The sequence below is a fragment of the Pseudophryne corroboree genome, chromosome 5, assembly GCF_028390025.1.
Source record: "Pseudophryne corroboree isolate aPseCor3 chromosome 5, aPseCor3.hap2, whole genome shotgun sequence".
In the NCBI taxonomy this organism is placed as follows: Eukaryota; Metazoa; Chordata; class Amphibia; order Anura; family Myobatrachidae; genus Pseudophryne; species Pseudophryne corroboree.
Window position 1 is genome coordinate 213,013,492 of NC_086448.1, and position 13,710 is coordinate 213,027,201.

Below are 13,710 nucleotides of genomic sequence, written 5' to 3' on the forward strand. Positions count from 1 at the left end.
GTTCGCAAAAGGAGTCCCCTGCAACCCAAACAATCACCTCTACGATGCCCCGAACACCGACGGCCAACCCCAGGCAGTGCAAGTCGCCCAAGAAGAGGTGGAGGCATTGTTCAAAAGGGCCAAACCCAGGAAAACTCCGGGTCCTGATGGAGTGTCACCATCTGCCCTAACAGCATGTGCGGGTCAGCTCGCCCCCATATTCACCAAGATCTTCAACAAATCGCTGGAGCTACAGAAAGTCCCTTCCTGCATCAAAAGGTCTACTATCGTCCCGGTCCCCAAGAAACCCTCCATCACGAACCTGAACGACTACAGGCCGATAGCACTGACGTCTGTGGTCATGAAAACGTTCGAGCGTCTGGTTTTGAATCACCTGAAAACTGTGACTGGACCCCCTGCAGTTTGCCTATTGATCGAATCGGTGTGTCGAGGATGCAGTCAACCTGGGCCTGCACTACATTCTACAGCACCTAGACATTCCCGGTACCTACGCGAGGGTCCTGTTTGTCGATTTCAGCTCGGCCTTCAATACAATCGTCCCCAGCATTCTCCACCCCAAATTACTTCGCCTAGGGGTCCCAGAAGCTACCTGTTCCTGGATAGTAGACTTCCTGGCAGATAGGACACAGGTGGTGAAAGCGGGGAAATTCACCTCTCAAGCGCGGTCCATTAGTACAGGGGCCCCTCAGGGCTGTGTCCTCTCACCCCTGCTCTTCTCCCAGTACACAAATGACTGTACCCCAGAGGCGCAATCAGTATAGATCATAAAATTTGCCGATGACACCATTGTCATCGGCCTCATCAAAGACGGGGACGAATCGGCCAATAGACGGGAAGTAGACCGGTTGGCCCAGTGGTGCATCCACAACAACCTTGAGCTCAACCCCCTCAAAACTGTCAAGATGATAGTGGACTTCAGGAAGAAGTCATCTAGTGCACCTCCGCTAACGATTGCTGACAGTGTGGTATCGCTAGTGGACTCCTTCAAGTTTCTAGGGACCACAATCTCCCGGGACCTTAAATGGGGGTCCAACGCTGACGCCACTGTTGGGAAAGCGCAGCAGAGGTTGTTCTTCCTCAGGCAACTAAGGAAGGTCAACATCCCACAGAAGCTTCTGCTCCTCTTCTACTCCGCGATTGTGGAGTCGGTACTGTGCTCCTCGATACTGGTATGGTACAGCTCCGCCTGCGCGAGGGACAGATGCAGGCTCCAAAAGATGGTCAGAACCGCAGAGAAGATCATCGGGCCGACCTTCCCTCAGTCCAGGACCTGTACCTGTTCAGAGCTAAAAAGCGGGCAATGAAGATAGTAAAAGACCAGCTGCACCCCGGCTACAGCATATTTAACTTGCTTCCTTCAGGCAGGCGTTACAGGGCCGTCCCCGCCTGGTCCACCAGAAGCCTCAAAAGTTTCTTTCCCCAAGCGGTCCGCCTGCTGAACTCCTGAACATTGGTCTGACTAGACGTACATGTAACTAACTTGTGTCCCTACGGTATACCTATCTGTGTGACTTTACTTGCCCCCCACCACCTGCTTATCTGTTACCTACTTGGCTGTTGTATAGCAAACCAAAGACAAATTCCTAGTATACGCAAGTATACCTGGCCAATAAAGCTGATTCTGATTATGATAGTAGTGTGAAATGACTGTGAAACTACTTCTGTGCATGCTTTGTGACATATTGGAGGACTAGCATTACCTATGACAACTGCTTTTAATTATGGAATGGTCTCTTTTTTTTCCTGCAACCATACTCTCAAGCTGTTTTATAGTAGGACAATGCTACATGATATGAAGCACACTTTACAATAGAAAAAGTAAAAAAAAAAAAGTATCAGAAACTTCTCTTTCATTCTAATAGGATCAATTGAGATGGGAAGGAGAGAGCTCAGACTCCTATATATATATATATATATATATATATATATATATATATATGTATTTATTTATTTATTAACAGTTTCTTATATAGCGCAGCATATTCCGTTGCGCTTTACAATTACAACAACAGTAATAGAACAAAACTGGGTAAAAACAGACATACATAGAGGTAGGAAGGCCCTGCTCGCAAGCTTACAATCTATACAGACACCAAGGGATGAAAACAGGGTGAGTTAATGTCTTAAAGAATGCATGTACTGTCGCAGACTGGGAAATGCTTTTCTTAACTTGTTTTCTGTAACAGCCCACTGAGTCTATTTTGTATCTATTGGGCAGACGCGATATAGGGATCATTCTTCAGTGGCTGTCCCCACCACCTTGTCATTAGTCCACAATCACATAGCTTTTGCTGTGCACAATTCAAACTATTTACGCTGCACAATAAAAATCCACTGATGTTAGGCTGATGTTATGTGGATGGGGGAGCACTATAGCCTTTCTTCAATTCAGCCTCTGAAGACAGAAGCGAAACAATTGTTGGATACACACTATGGGGGTAATTCCAAGTTGATCGCAGCAGGAAATTTTTTAGCAGTTGGGCAAAACCATGTGCACTGCAGGGGGGAGCAGATATAACATTTGCAGAGAGAGTTAGATTTGGGTGGGTTATTTTGTTTCTGTGCAGGGTAAATACTGGCTGCTTTATTTTTACACTGCAATTTAAATTTCAGATTGAACTCACCACACCCAAATCTAACTCTCTCTGCACATGTTATATCTGCCTCCCCTGCAGTACACATGGGCCCTCATTCCGAGTTGTTTGCTCTGTATTTTTCATCGCATCGCAGTGAAAATCCGCTTAGTACGCATGCGCAATGTTCGCACTGCGACTGCGCCAAGTAACTTTACTATGATGAAAGTATTTTTACTCACGGCTTTTTCTTCGCTCCGGCGATCGTAATGTGATTGACAGGAAATGGGTGTTACTGGGCGGAAACACGGCGTTTCAGGGGCGTGTGGCAGAAAACGCTACCGTTTCCGGAAAAAACGCAGGAGTGGCCGGGGAAACGGTGGGAGTGCCTGGGCGAACGCTGGGTGTGTTTGTGACGTCAACCAGGAACGACAAGCACTGAAATGATCGCACAGGCAGAGTAAGTCTGGAGCTACTCAGAAACTGCTAACTCGTTTGTAATCGCAATATTGCGCGTACGTCGGTCGCAATTTTAAGAAGCTAAGATTCACTCCCAGTAGGCGGCGGCTTAGCGTGTGTAACTCTGCTACATTCGCCTTGCGAGCGAACAACTCGGAATGAGGGCCATGGTTTTGCCCAACTGCTAAAAAATTTCCTGCTGCGATCAACTTGGAATTACCCCCTATACTAGAGTGTGTAATTTACCAATTAATTAACATGGATGATTATTAATTTTAGTTATAGTCTGTCCACCTGATAGCAGGTAGGAGAGAGTATCCTAGGTATCAGTTGTATTGTAACAAAGATGCTTGTATCTATACTTGGGTGTGTTGTGGCTGAAAATCCTTAATTCTAATTGGAATATCTCATTTTCAAAGACAGCTCAACTGACCTCCCTAAAATCAAACAATCCACAGTGGACTAGAAAAGTGTAAAACTGTTTTATTAAGCTCAGCTACAAATTATTATAATAGCAATGCCACTTATAAAAATTTGAAATCACAAAGGCTTTTTTGAATATCAAAAGCAGATATCTCCAGAGTATCACAGTCATAGGCAACAGGAGAATTTGCGTGGCTACCCAATGCGTTTTGTCTTGAGGACTTCATCAGGGGAATATATTTGTTCTGTGCTTTAGTGTTTTCTGAACTCTTTTTAATTTGGTAGTGCATTTTGTGAAATAGAAATGAAAAAAAATGTGATATAGAGTAAATAAATTCTCATAAGCCAGGTTTTGTGTTGGTTTTATTAAAACCACTCAGAGTGACAATGATGTGCCAGGGGTTAGTACATATAGGTACAAATATACATGTTTGTACTTATGCAGTATGTCTCTGCCATCTTTTGTTTATTAATATATATATATATATATATATATATATATATATATATATATATGTGTACTTACTTACTTACGTACGTACATATGTTCCAGCATAACTCTGGAATGCCTAGAGCAATTTACACCAAACTTGGTACATATATGACTTACAATCTGGAATAAAAAAATACTGTGGTGGTAAGACACCCCTAGCACCCCTAGAGGTGGGGGTGGCAAGGGGGTAACATGTAAAAATCCATAGTTTTCGGGTCCGCAGAGATGAATAGTGACACTCCCGATGCCGTTTCAGTCCATGTTCAGCCCCCCTCTAAAAAATTTCTCACCCAGGGCAAGGCAGTTATTTGGTGCACTCCCCCCATCCAAGCCCTAACTTTTGGTCACCGTACCACTCCTTTCCTACCGCTTCACCCACCTGCTGATGACCCTATCAAACCCGCCAGGCCTTCTGAAGCGTCTACAGGTGAACCTCTCACGCCGTCCTTACCCCTCTGCTGGTTATTTTCTCCCTCCCAAGCCTCCTCACTCCTCTGCCACTCTGCACTGCTGGTTGTTGGGGACACCACTCTCACTGACAGCAGATAGGGCCAGGGGCTGGAGAATGAGATGCCTTTTCTGTCTCCCTGGTTACCCAAGGTCTCCAGCAGACAGAGTAGGGTGCCGGGGGCCTGGAGTGAGGCAGAGTCTCATGTCCTGAATAACAGGAAGAGTCTGAATCTGACCTGCGTTAGCAGCCATTCAGACACCCGGCCTGTGTGACAGGGAATGCCAGAGACAAACAACATGCTGAAGACTCCAGAAGCGAGGGCGTCACCCTGTCACTGAGCCGGGTATGGGTAGTGGCAGCAGGTAGTCTCTTGTGGCCGAGAGAAGGAAGGGGAGGCAGAGGGAGGGGGCTGTTAGGGGTGACCTCTGTGCTCTTATGTAATATTATCAAGAAGTTAACCTAATGGCAGCAGTACTTCAGTGCTTCAATTGCCAGGGTTGCTGCATTTGTGCCTAGGTTACCCGGATGCCCTGACGTGTGATTTCAATCCCATTTGCATACCTCCCAACATGACCCTCTCCAGGAGGGACAATATGCTCTGCTTCTGGACTTTTCTCTTAATGTATGATTGCCGGCACCTGTGTTGAACAGGTTAATGGATATAAAAGGTGTTTCAGCACAGGTGATGGCAATCACAAATTAAGAGGGAAGACCAGGAGCAGAGCATTCTGTCCCTCCTGGAGAGGGTCATGTTGGGAGGTATGCACTCTGTGGAATGTTGGGAGGTATGCACTCTGTGGAATGCCCTCCCACGCACAGTAAGACTCGCCTCTAGTCTCCAAACCTTTAAATGTTCCCTGAAAACTCACCTCTTCAGAAAAAGCCTATCAAATTCCAGACCCACCCACATAACCTTCAGTGCTTCCCTATCTAATTACATCCTCTGTAGAGTATTCATAACATCACATATCTTGTCTTTCTTTAGTCTCACACCCTCCTGACACTTGGATAACTTTGTGGGGTATCATCATACAACCCATTAAGAACCTAGCAATCTGGTGGACCATTATGCAATAGGTAGCATCTATCCTTGTGTATCTATGCCTATTTCCCTATAGATTGTAAGCTTGCGAGCAGGGCCTTCCTACCTCTGTCTGTCTGCTTTTACCCAGTTTTGTTCTATTACTGTTGTTCTAATTGTAAAGCGCAACGGAATATGCTGCGCTATATAAGAAACTGTTAATAAATAAATAAAAATAATAAACATAGAATAGTAATACAGTATTTATCTATCTACAGTATCTATCTATCTATCTATCTGCTACAGGTGCTCCTCGGGTAACGCAAGAACCATGGATTAATATTTACTTACATTAAGATGTCTCAAATTTACATCTCTATAGATTTACCAAATTTTTAACACTCATTCTTATTTACAACCGTGAAAATCAGAAACTCTCGTGCGAAGAATGGGTAGAACAGCTAGCTAGTATCTAAATAAAGTAGAACTCCATCAAAAAATGTCAGTTTAGTTTTTGGTTTTCTTTAGTGAGTTAATATTAAAACGTAATTGTCCACGATGAGGTTGCTCAGTTTTCTGGATCACCTAGCACAGGTACCCTATGGCCATGATAGTCCTATGTTGTCTTCTTTTTCAAATTGACTTGTTTCACACAGACTGAGCAGGTATTGAGGCCTTCCACTGAACTCTCAATTTATGCAAATGGAAAGTTGAATATAGAGGCTCATTAACACTTGCTCTTTCTGCTTAAGCAAGGCAGAGTGGTAAACAGAGAGAAATTTGGGGCTCTAATAGCAAATAAGAGCCTCTGGGTATGTTGGAAATAGCACTTCCATTGTAAGCACACCTGTGTCTTTTATATTACTTATTGAATGCCATTCAAAAATAAAAATGTAGGTTTTGCTCTTTGAATAAATGTCCTATAACACCTCAGCATTAAGACATTTTTAGAAAGTTCAACAGTTCAATGCATAATGTATACTAAAGAGTTATTATTTGCATTCTTCACAAGCTATGTAAGTAAGAATGGGTACGTACTAAAGAAACCTGTTGTTCATTCTCCAATCCAACCGTTACAGCACATTTACTTCTCTAGTTTTATAATTACCAGATTGTAGTTATTTCAGTAATCATATTCATAGTTCTTTTATATTTTAGGCAGAGCAGCAGTTTCAGCCTTATGCTTATAAATTTTGCAATACTGTTAGCTTCAAAATGACAAAGCAACAGGACAGTAGAGTAAAGAAAGCACCACTAAAATTAAAGGCAAGTATCGTTTTGGGATTATTTTTTACATATTAATAAATAACATTTCTGCAGCGGGGTACACTGGGGTTCCACAGGGATAACAACGGGGCGTAGAGTTGGATCTTGATCCGAGGCACCAACAGACTAAAAGCTTTGACTGTTCCCAAGAAGTACAGTGCCGCCTCCTCTATAATCCCGCCTCCGTGCACAGGAGCTCAGTTTGTAAGTTGGTGCCTGCAGTGCAGGCTGACAACAGGGAGGGCTACGCTGGACAGCCCTGAAAAGATGCTGACTAGTTATCCCCTCGCTGCAGAGTTAAGCAAAAATTGTGAAACACCGCCGCCGGTGGACTCACAGGTCGCACGTCTGGTAGTATCATCTGCTCTGCCTGTCACTACCGTCACCTCTCTGAAGGAACTGACGGATAAGCGTGTGGAGGGTTGCTTGAAGTCCATTTACACTCTGGCTGGAGCTGTGCATAGGCCTACTATTGCGGTCTCTTGGGCTGGTAAAGGTATAGAGGCCTGGGTTCAGGAAGTAGAAGCGGAACTACCGTCTAATTTTCCTGATAATGCAAAACAGTGTCTTTCATACATTGTTACAGCCTCTCATTATATTCAAGAGGCGGCATCGGATGCAGGTATCCTAGCGGCCAAAGCGTCTACCACGTCTATTCTGGCTCGCCGGATCCTCTGGTTGCAGTCCTGGTCGGTAGATCTGGACTCAAAAAAGACTTTGGCGGATATCGCTTTTAAGGGAAACATTCTTTTTGGGGAAGATCTAAATAAGATTGTCGCTGACTTAGCGTCTGCTAAGACTGCATGTCTGCCCAGTACTTCTCCTTCGGTCCCGAAGGCTAACAGTACTTCCTTTCGTTCCTTTTGACCTCCCGGTAAAGCAAAGGTTCAGGTGTACCCGAATTAGGCTCGCACTTCCAAATCCACTAAGCCCAAACCTAAACGTGCCTGGGCTGCCCGTTAGGATCCCAGGGTGGGAGGCCAACTTCTACGGTTTGCTGAGGTATGGCTACAGACCACTTCGGATGCCTGGGTAAGGGAAATCGTCACTCACGGATACAACATCTCTTTCAAGAAACGTCCCACTCGCCAGTTTTGCTCAACAAACATCCCTTCGGATCCGGTAAAAGCAAAAGCTCTCAATCTGGTGGTACAATCCCTCCTGGATACGGGAGTGGTAGTGCCGGTGCCTCTGGCTCAGAGAGGCAGGGGGGTACTATTCAACGCTGTTCCTAGTTCCGAAATCGAATGGATCTTCTCGGCCGATTCTCAACCTCAAGTCTCTGAACAAATTTGTGAAAGTTTCCAAATTCCGTATGGAAACTCTTCGCTCTATTGTTCTGGCCCTGGAGCCCAAGGACTACATGGTATCCCTGGATATACAGGATGCTTACCTGCATATTCCTATTGCAGTGTCGCATCAGCAATACCTGCGGTTTGCTATTGGCAACCTACATTTTAATTTCCAGGCCTTGTCTTTTGGTCTGACCTCAACTCCTCGAGTTTTCACCAAGGTCATGGCGGTCGTGACGGCCTTACTCCGCCGTCAGGGTATCAGGATCCTGCCGTATCTCAACGACTTGTTGATCCTGGCTAACTCCCCAAAGGTTCTCCTTCGTCACCTGGAACTGACGGTCCAATTCCTGCAAGCCCACGGGTGGCTCATCAACTGGAAGAAGTTTTCCCTGGTTCCTGCTCAGAGCATGGTGCACCTGGGAGCACTATTGGACACCCACAACCAGCAGTTGTTTTTGTCTCCGGAGAAGGTCTTGAAGCTTCAGGACAAGATAAGATGCTTCCTCACTCGCCCACATGCGTCAATTCACTCGGTGATGCAAGTACTAGGCCTCATGGTGTCGGCTTTCGACATGGTGGAGTACGCTCAATTTAATTCCCGCCCTCTGCAGAGGTTAATTCTCTCCAAGTGGGACAGCCTGCCTCACCGGATCAGGTCTCACATGATATTCTTGACTCCGGAGGTCCGTCTGTCACTGACTTGGTGGCTGCAGGACCATCAACTGAGCAGGGGTCGTCCATTCTGGATCTCCAACTGGGTCCTTCTGACAACGGATGCCAGTCTGCGGTGTTGGGGGGCAGTGTTGGAGCAACACTCTCTTCAGGGTCGGTGGACCAGGGAGGAATCTCTCCTCCCGATAAACATTCTGGAATTGCGGGCAGTGTACAATGCGTTGACACTAGCCCTGCCTCTAGTACAGAACAGGCCTGTTCAGGTATAGTCAGACAATGCCACCACGGTGGCGTACATAAATCGTCAAGGTGGCACCCGGAGCCGGAAAGCACTGATAAAAGTGTCAAAGATTCTTCATTGGGCGGAATGCCATCTGCCAGCCATATCGGCAGTGTTCATTCCGGGGGTCCTAAACTGGGAAGCGGACTTCCTCAGTCGTCAGGATGTACACGCCGGAGAGTGGAGCCTTCATCTGGATGTCTTTCGACTCCTCGTGTAACAGTGGGGTCTACCAGATGTAGACCTAATGGCGTCTCGACACAATCACAAGGTTCCGGTCTTCAGAGCATGGACAAGGGATCCTCAAGCAGCGTTCATGGATGCACTGGCAATTCCATGGAACTTTCGGCTGTCGTACATGTTCCCTCTGGTGTTACTTCTGCCCAGGGTGATAAGGAAGTTCAAGCAAGAAGGAGAAATACTACTTCTAATCACTCCGGCATTGCTCAGACGGCATTGGTTCTCAGACCTGCAGGGTCTATCGACAGAGCGTCCTCTTCTGCTTCCACAGCGCCCAGACCTCCTCATTCAGGGCCCTTGTGTCTACCAGGATTTGGCCCGGCTGGCTTTGCCGGCGTGGCTTCTGAAGTTCCGTACTGAGGGCCAAAGGTCTTTCTCAGGCGGTCATTTAAACTATGTTGAAGGCCCGTAAGCTGTCTTCTGCTCGGATATATCATAGGGTCTGGAATTCTTATTTTGTATGGTGTGCAACCAGGGGTGTATCAAGGGGTCTGAGCGCCCCTGGCAAAGTAAGGAACTGGCGCCCCCCACCTCCCCCACCCAGGGACACAGAGGGGGGAGTTACAGATAGGCTGAGGTCAGGGACACTGAGGGAGAATTCCAGGGAGGGAGCGGGTAGGGACAATGAGGTGGAGGGCTTACAGGGAGGCTGAGGTCAGGGACACTGAGGGGCAATTACAGGGAGGGTGTGGGCAGGGACACTGAGGGGGAATTACAGGAGTGAGCGGGCAGGGACACTGAGGGGTAATTACGGGGAGGGTACGGGCAGGGACACTGAGGTGGAATTACAGGAGGGTGTGGGCAGGGATACTGAGGGGGGAGTCATAGGGAGGCCGAGGTCAGAGACACTAAAGGGGAATTACAGGGAGGGTTCAGGTAGGGCAAATGAGAGGGAGGGGCTACAGTGATGCTGAGGTCAAGGACACTGAGGGGCAATTACAGGGAGGGAGCGGGAAGAGAAACTGAGAGGAATTATGGAAGTGTGCAGTCTTGGACACTGAGGGGGGAGTCACAGAGAGGCTGAGGTCATGAACACTGAGGGAGAATTATAGGGAGGTTGCAGACGGGGACACTGCGGAGGAATTACGAGGAGAGTGCGGGCAGGGACACTGAGATGGCATTACAGGGAGGGTACAGGCAGGGAGACTGAGGGGGAATTACGAGTAGTGGGCAGGCAGGGACACTGAGATGGAATTACAGGGAGGGTGCAGGCAGGGACACTGAGGAGGAATTATGAGGAGGGTGCGGGCAGGGACACTGAGATGGAATTACGGGGAAGGTACAGGAGTATCCGTTCACATGGTCGACCATGTTATGGTCGACAGTCATTAGGTCGACCACTATTGGTCGACATTGACATGGACACATGGTCGACACATGAAAATGGTCGACACGTGAAAAGGTCGACACATGAAAAGGTCGACATGCCTTTTTTAACTTTTTTTTTCTTTTTGGGGAACTTTTCCATACTTTACGATCCACATGGACTACGATTGGAACGGTAATCTGTGCCGAGCGAAGCGGTAGCGGAGCGAAGGCACCATGCCCGAAGCATGGTGAGCGAAGCGAGCCATGCGAGGGGACGCGGTGCACTAATTGGGGTTCCCAGTCACTTTACGCAAAAAACTACACAAAAAAGTTAAAAAACTCATGTCCACCTTTTCATGTGGCGACCATTTTCATGTGTCAACCATGTGTCCATGTCGACCATTCATACCGGAACTGGTACAGGCAGGGAGACTGAGGGGGAATTATGAGGAGTAAGCAGGCAGGGACACTGAGGGGGAATTATGGTTAGGGTGCGGGTAGGGACACAGAGGTAATTACGGGGAGGGTGTGGGCAGGGATACTGAGGGATAATTATGGGAAGGGTGCAGTTACAGGGATGGTGCAAGCAGGGACACTGAGGGGGAATTACAAGGAGGGTGCAGGTAGGGACACTGAGGGGATATATGCACACACACATACAGTTAAAAACTACTCTCTAGGTGTGATGGCACTACATGTCCCAGCAAATCCCGTTGACAAGGTGTGCTGGGACTTGTAGTCTCAACACAGCTGGACAGGCAGTCACTGGTCTAGATACCTCTCCATACAGATCTCTTTGTAAGCTGTGATCCAGACTGCCAGGATAGACCATGGAGTGCAGCTACGGTACCACAGAAAATGTTCAGGTATGCTCATCGTGCACTGCTGACTGGTGCTGATTGTAGGGGCTGGTGTTTGGTGACAGACCAAGTGGGACCAATGAGAAGGGGAGCGGATGAGGAAGAGCCCCTCCCCATACCTGGAAGTGCCCCGCTCCCCGGCTATATTCACCATCATTGTGACTGTAGTCACAGAAAGTGTCAGAGTGCAATACGCTTCTGAGAGTCCGGCAGTGGATGTGCAGTGCTAAGGGATGTACTCAGTGAGAACTACTATGTCATTCTACCCCCTGGTGTGGGTGGCACTGCCGGGCGGCGCCCCCTCTTTGGCTGGCGCCCCTGGCAAGTGCCATCCTGGCCAATAGGAAGATACACCCCTGTGTGCAACTAACAATTATGATGCATACAAGTTCAGTACTGCCAAACTCTTGGCTTTTCTGCAACAGGGCCTGGACTTAGGCTTTTGTCTGGCCTCCCTCAAGGTTCATATTACTGCCTTGTCGATATGGTTTCAGAGAAAAATTGCAACTCTGCCTGATGTTCATACCTTCACTCTGGGTGTTTTATGGATTCAACCTACCTATGTCCCACCTGTGGCTCCTTGGGATTTGTCGGTTGTTCTGCATGCCTTACAAGAGTCTCCGTTTGAGCCTCTTGAGTCTGTAGACCTTAAATGGCTTACTCTTAAGGTCTTGTTTCTGCTGGCTATTGCCTCTGCTAGACGGGTTTCAGCCTTGGGTGCCTTGTCCTGTCACCTTTTCTGATTTTTCACCGTGACCGTGTGGTTCTTAGAATTCGCTCTGGTTATCTCCCTAACCCCCTTAACCAAGAGATTGTGGTTCCGGCCTTTACCTCTCCAGGTTTATCCTCCAAAGAGCGGTCTTTGGATGCGGTACGGGCTCTCCGTATTTATGTGAAGAGGACAGCTTCTCTTTGGAGATCTGATTCTCTCTTTGTCCTTTTTGGTTTTCACAAACGTGGCTGGCCTGCTAACAAGCAGACCTTGGCCAGATGGATTAGAATGGTGATTGCACATGCTTATGTGCAGGCTGGCCTTCCAGCTCCTGCTACCATCAAAGCCCATTCTACTTGGTCGCCGTGGTGCGACCCTTGCAAGGCGGCTACATGGTCCTCAGTGAACATGTTCATAAGGTTCTATGACTTCGATACTTCCGCCTCCCAGGATGCCTCCTTTGGACGCCGGGTTCTTGTGCACACTACAGTGCGTCCCCTCCCATGAGGAACTGCTTTAAGACATCCCTTAAGTTATCCCTGTGGAACCCCAGTGTACACTGCTGCTTAAAAGGAGATTTATGGTAAGAACTTACCTTTGTTAAATCTCTTTCTGCGAGGTACATTGGGTTCCACAGGGCGCCCACCCTGACGCACTTAGCTTCTTTGAGTTTGTATAGCATTAGCCGCTGATACCTTCTCCTGTCGTGAGAATGTGGTGTATGTGGCTACTAATGGTTGTCATCTCTTTTACCTGCTACTGCATTGGACTGCTTAACAAAACTGAGCTCCTGTGCATGGAGGCGGGGTTATAGAGGAGGCGGCGCTGTGCATCTTGGGAACAGTCAAAGCTTTTAGCCTGTTGGTCCCTCAGATCAAGATCCAACTCTACACTCCAATGTTATCCCTGTGGAACCCAGTGTACCTCGCAGAAAGAGATTTAACAAAGGTAAGTCTCCTTATGTGCACAGAAATCAGCAGAGTCCTAGTAATAATGAAATAGGGAATGCTTGACTCTCCAACTCAATAATAACATCCTTGTCCAACAGTTTGTTGAGGTGTAGCCATACATTACACAGATCAGTTGGGGAAATTGGCAGGATCTCTCTTAGAATGGGGCATCATATGTCATGCAGATACTCATTTTTACCAACCCCAAATCTCAATCAATGTGGGAAAATACAGAGACTCACTGTATCATCCCTTCTACCAGATGGTTGTTTTCAATAGACAGTCATTGAAAAGGGATTCAAAGATGTCTTCTGTCATTTTTTCTTCCTCTTTCCTAGCTTAAGCTACCTAATACATGGGGTGGATTCTTAACATCTACCTGTAGTTCTCTTTCTTGACTTGCTGACGCCACTGAGTAAGAGTGCAGAAAAAACTTGTCAATGGTCTCCACGATTATTGGTGCATCCCATGATTCTCAGTTATTTTCCAGAAACACCAGAACCATAGTGGTCCCTTCACACCCAACCTCAGCCATTTTCTTGAGAAACCTCAAGAAAAATTAAATGTATCCAAAATAGGGCTAACTTCGACCACTTCGTTCCCACACGGCTATTACAGAATAATGCAAGATGGTCACATAGGGGGTCATTCTGAGTTGATCGCTGGCTGCTGTTGTTCGCAGCGCAGCGATCATGCCAAAAATCGTC

General features: G+C 47.2%; 1 protein-coding gene across 19 annotated transcripts in view; it reads left to right on the forward strand.

Moving 5' to 3' along the window:
• Positions 1-13,710, forward strand: part of CCDC7 (coiled-coil domain containing 7) — a 502,159-nt gene that overhangs the window by 451,453 nt on the left and 36,996 nt on the right. For 15 of the 19 annotated variants that reach the window (XM_063922082.1, XM_063922088.1, XM_063922094.1 and 12 more), the window contains one exon: positions 6,579-6,686. The exons of the other annotated variants lie outside the window; for them this stretch is intronic. In XM_063922082.1, coding sequence (XP_063778152.1) covers positions 6,579-6,686 — 108 coding nt within the window. The remainder of the gene's footprint in view (positions 1-6,578; positions 6,687-13,710) is intronic. 19 annotated transcript variants of the gene reach the window in all.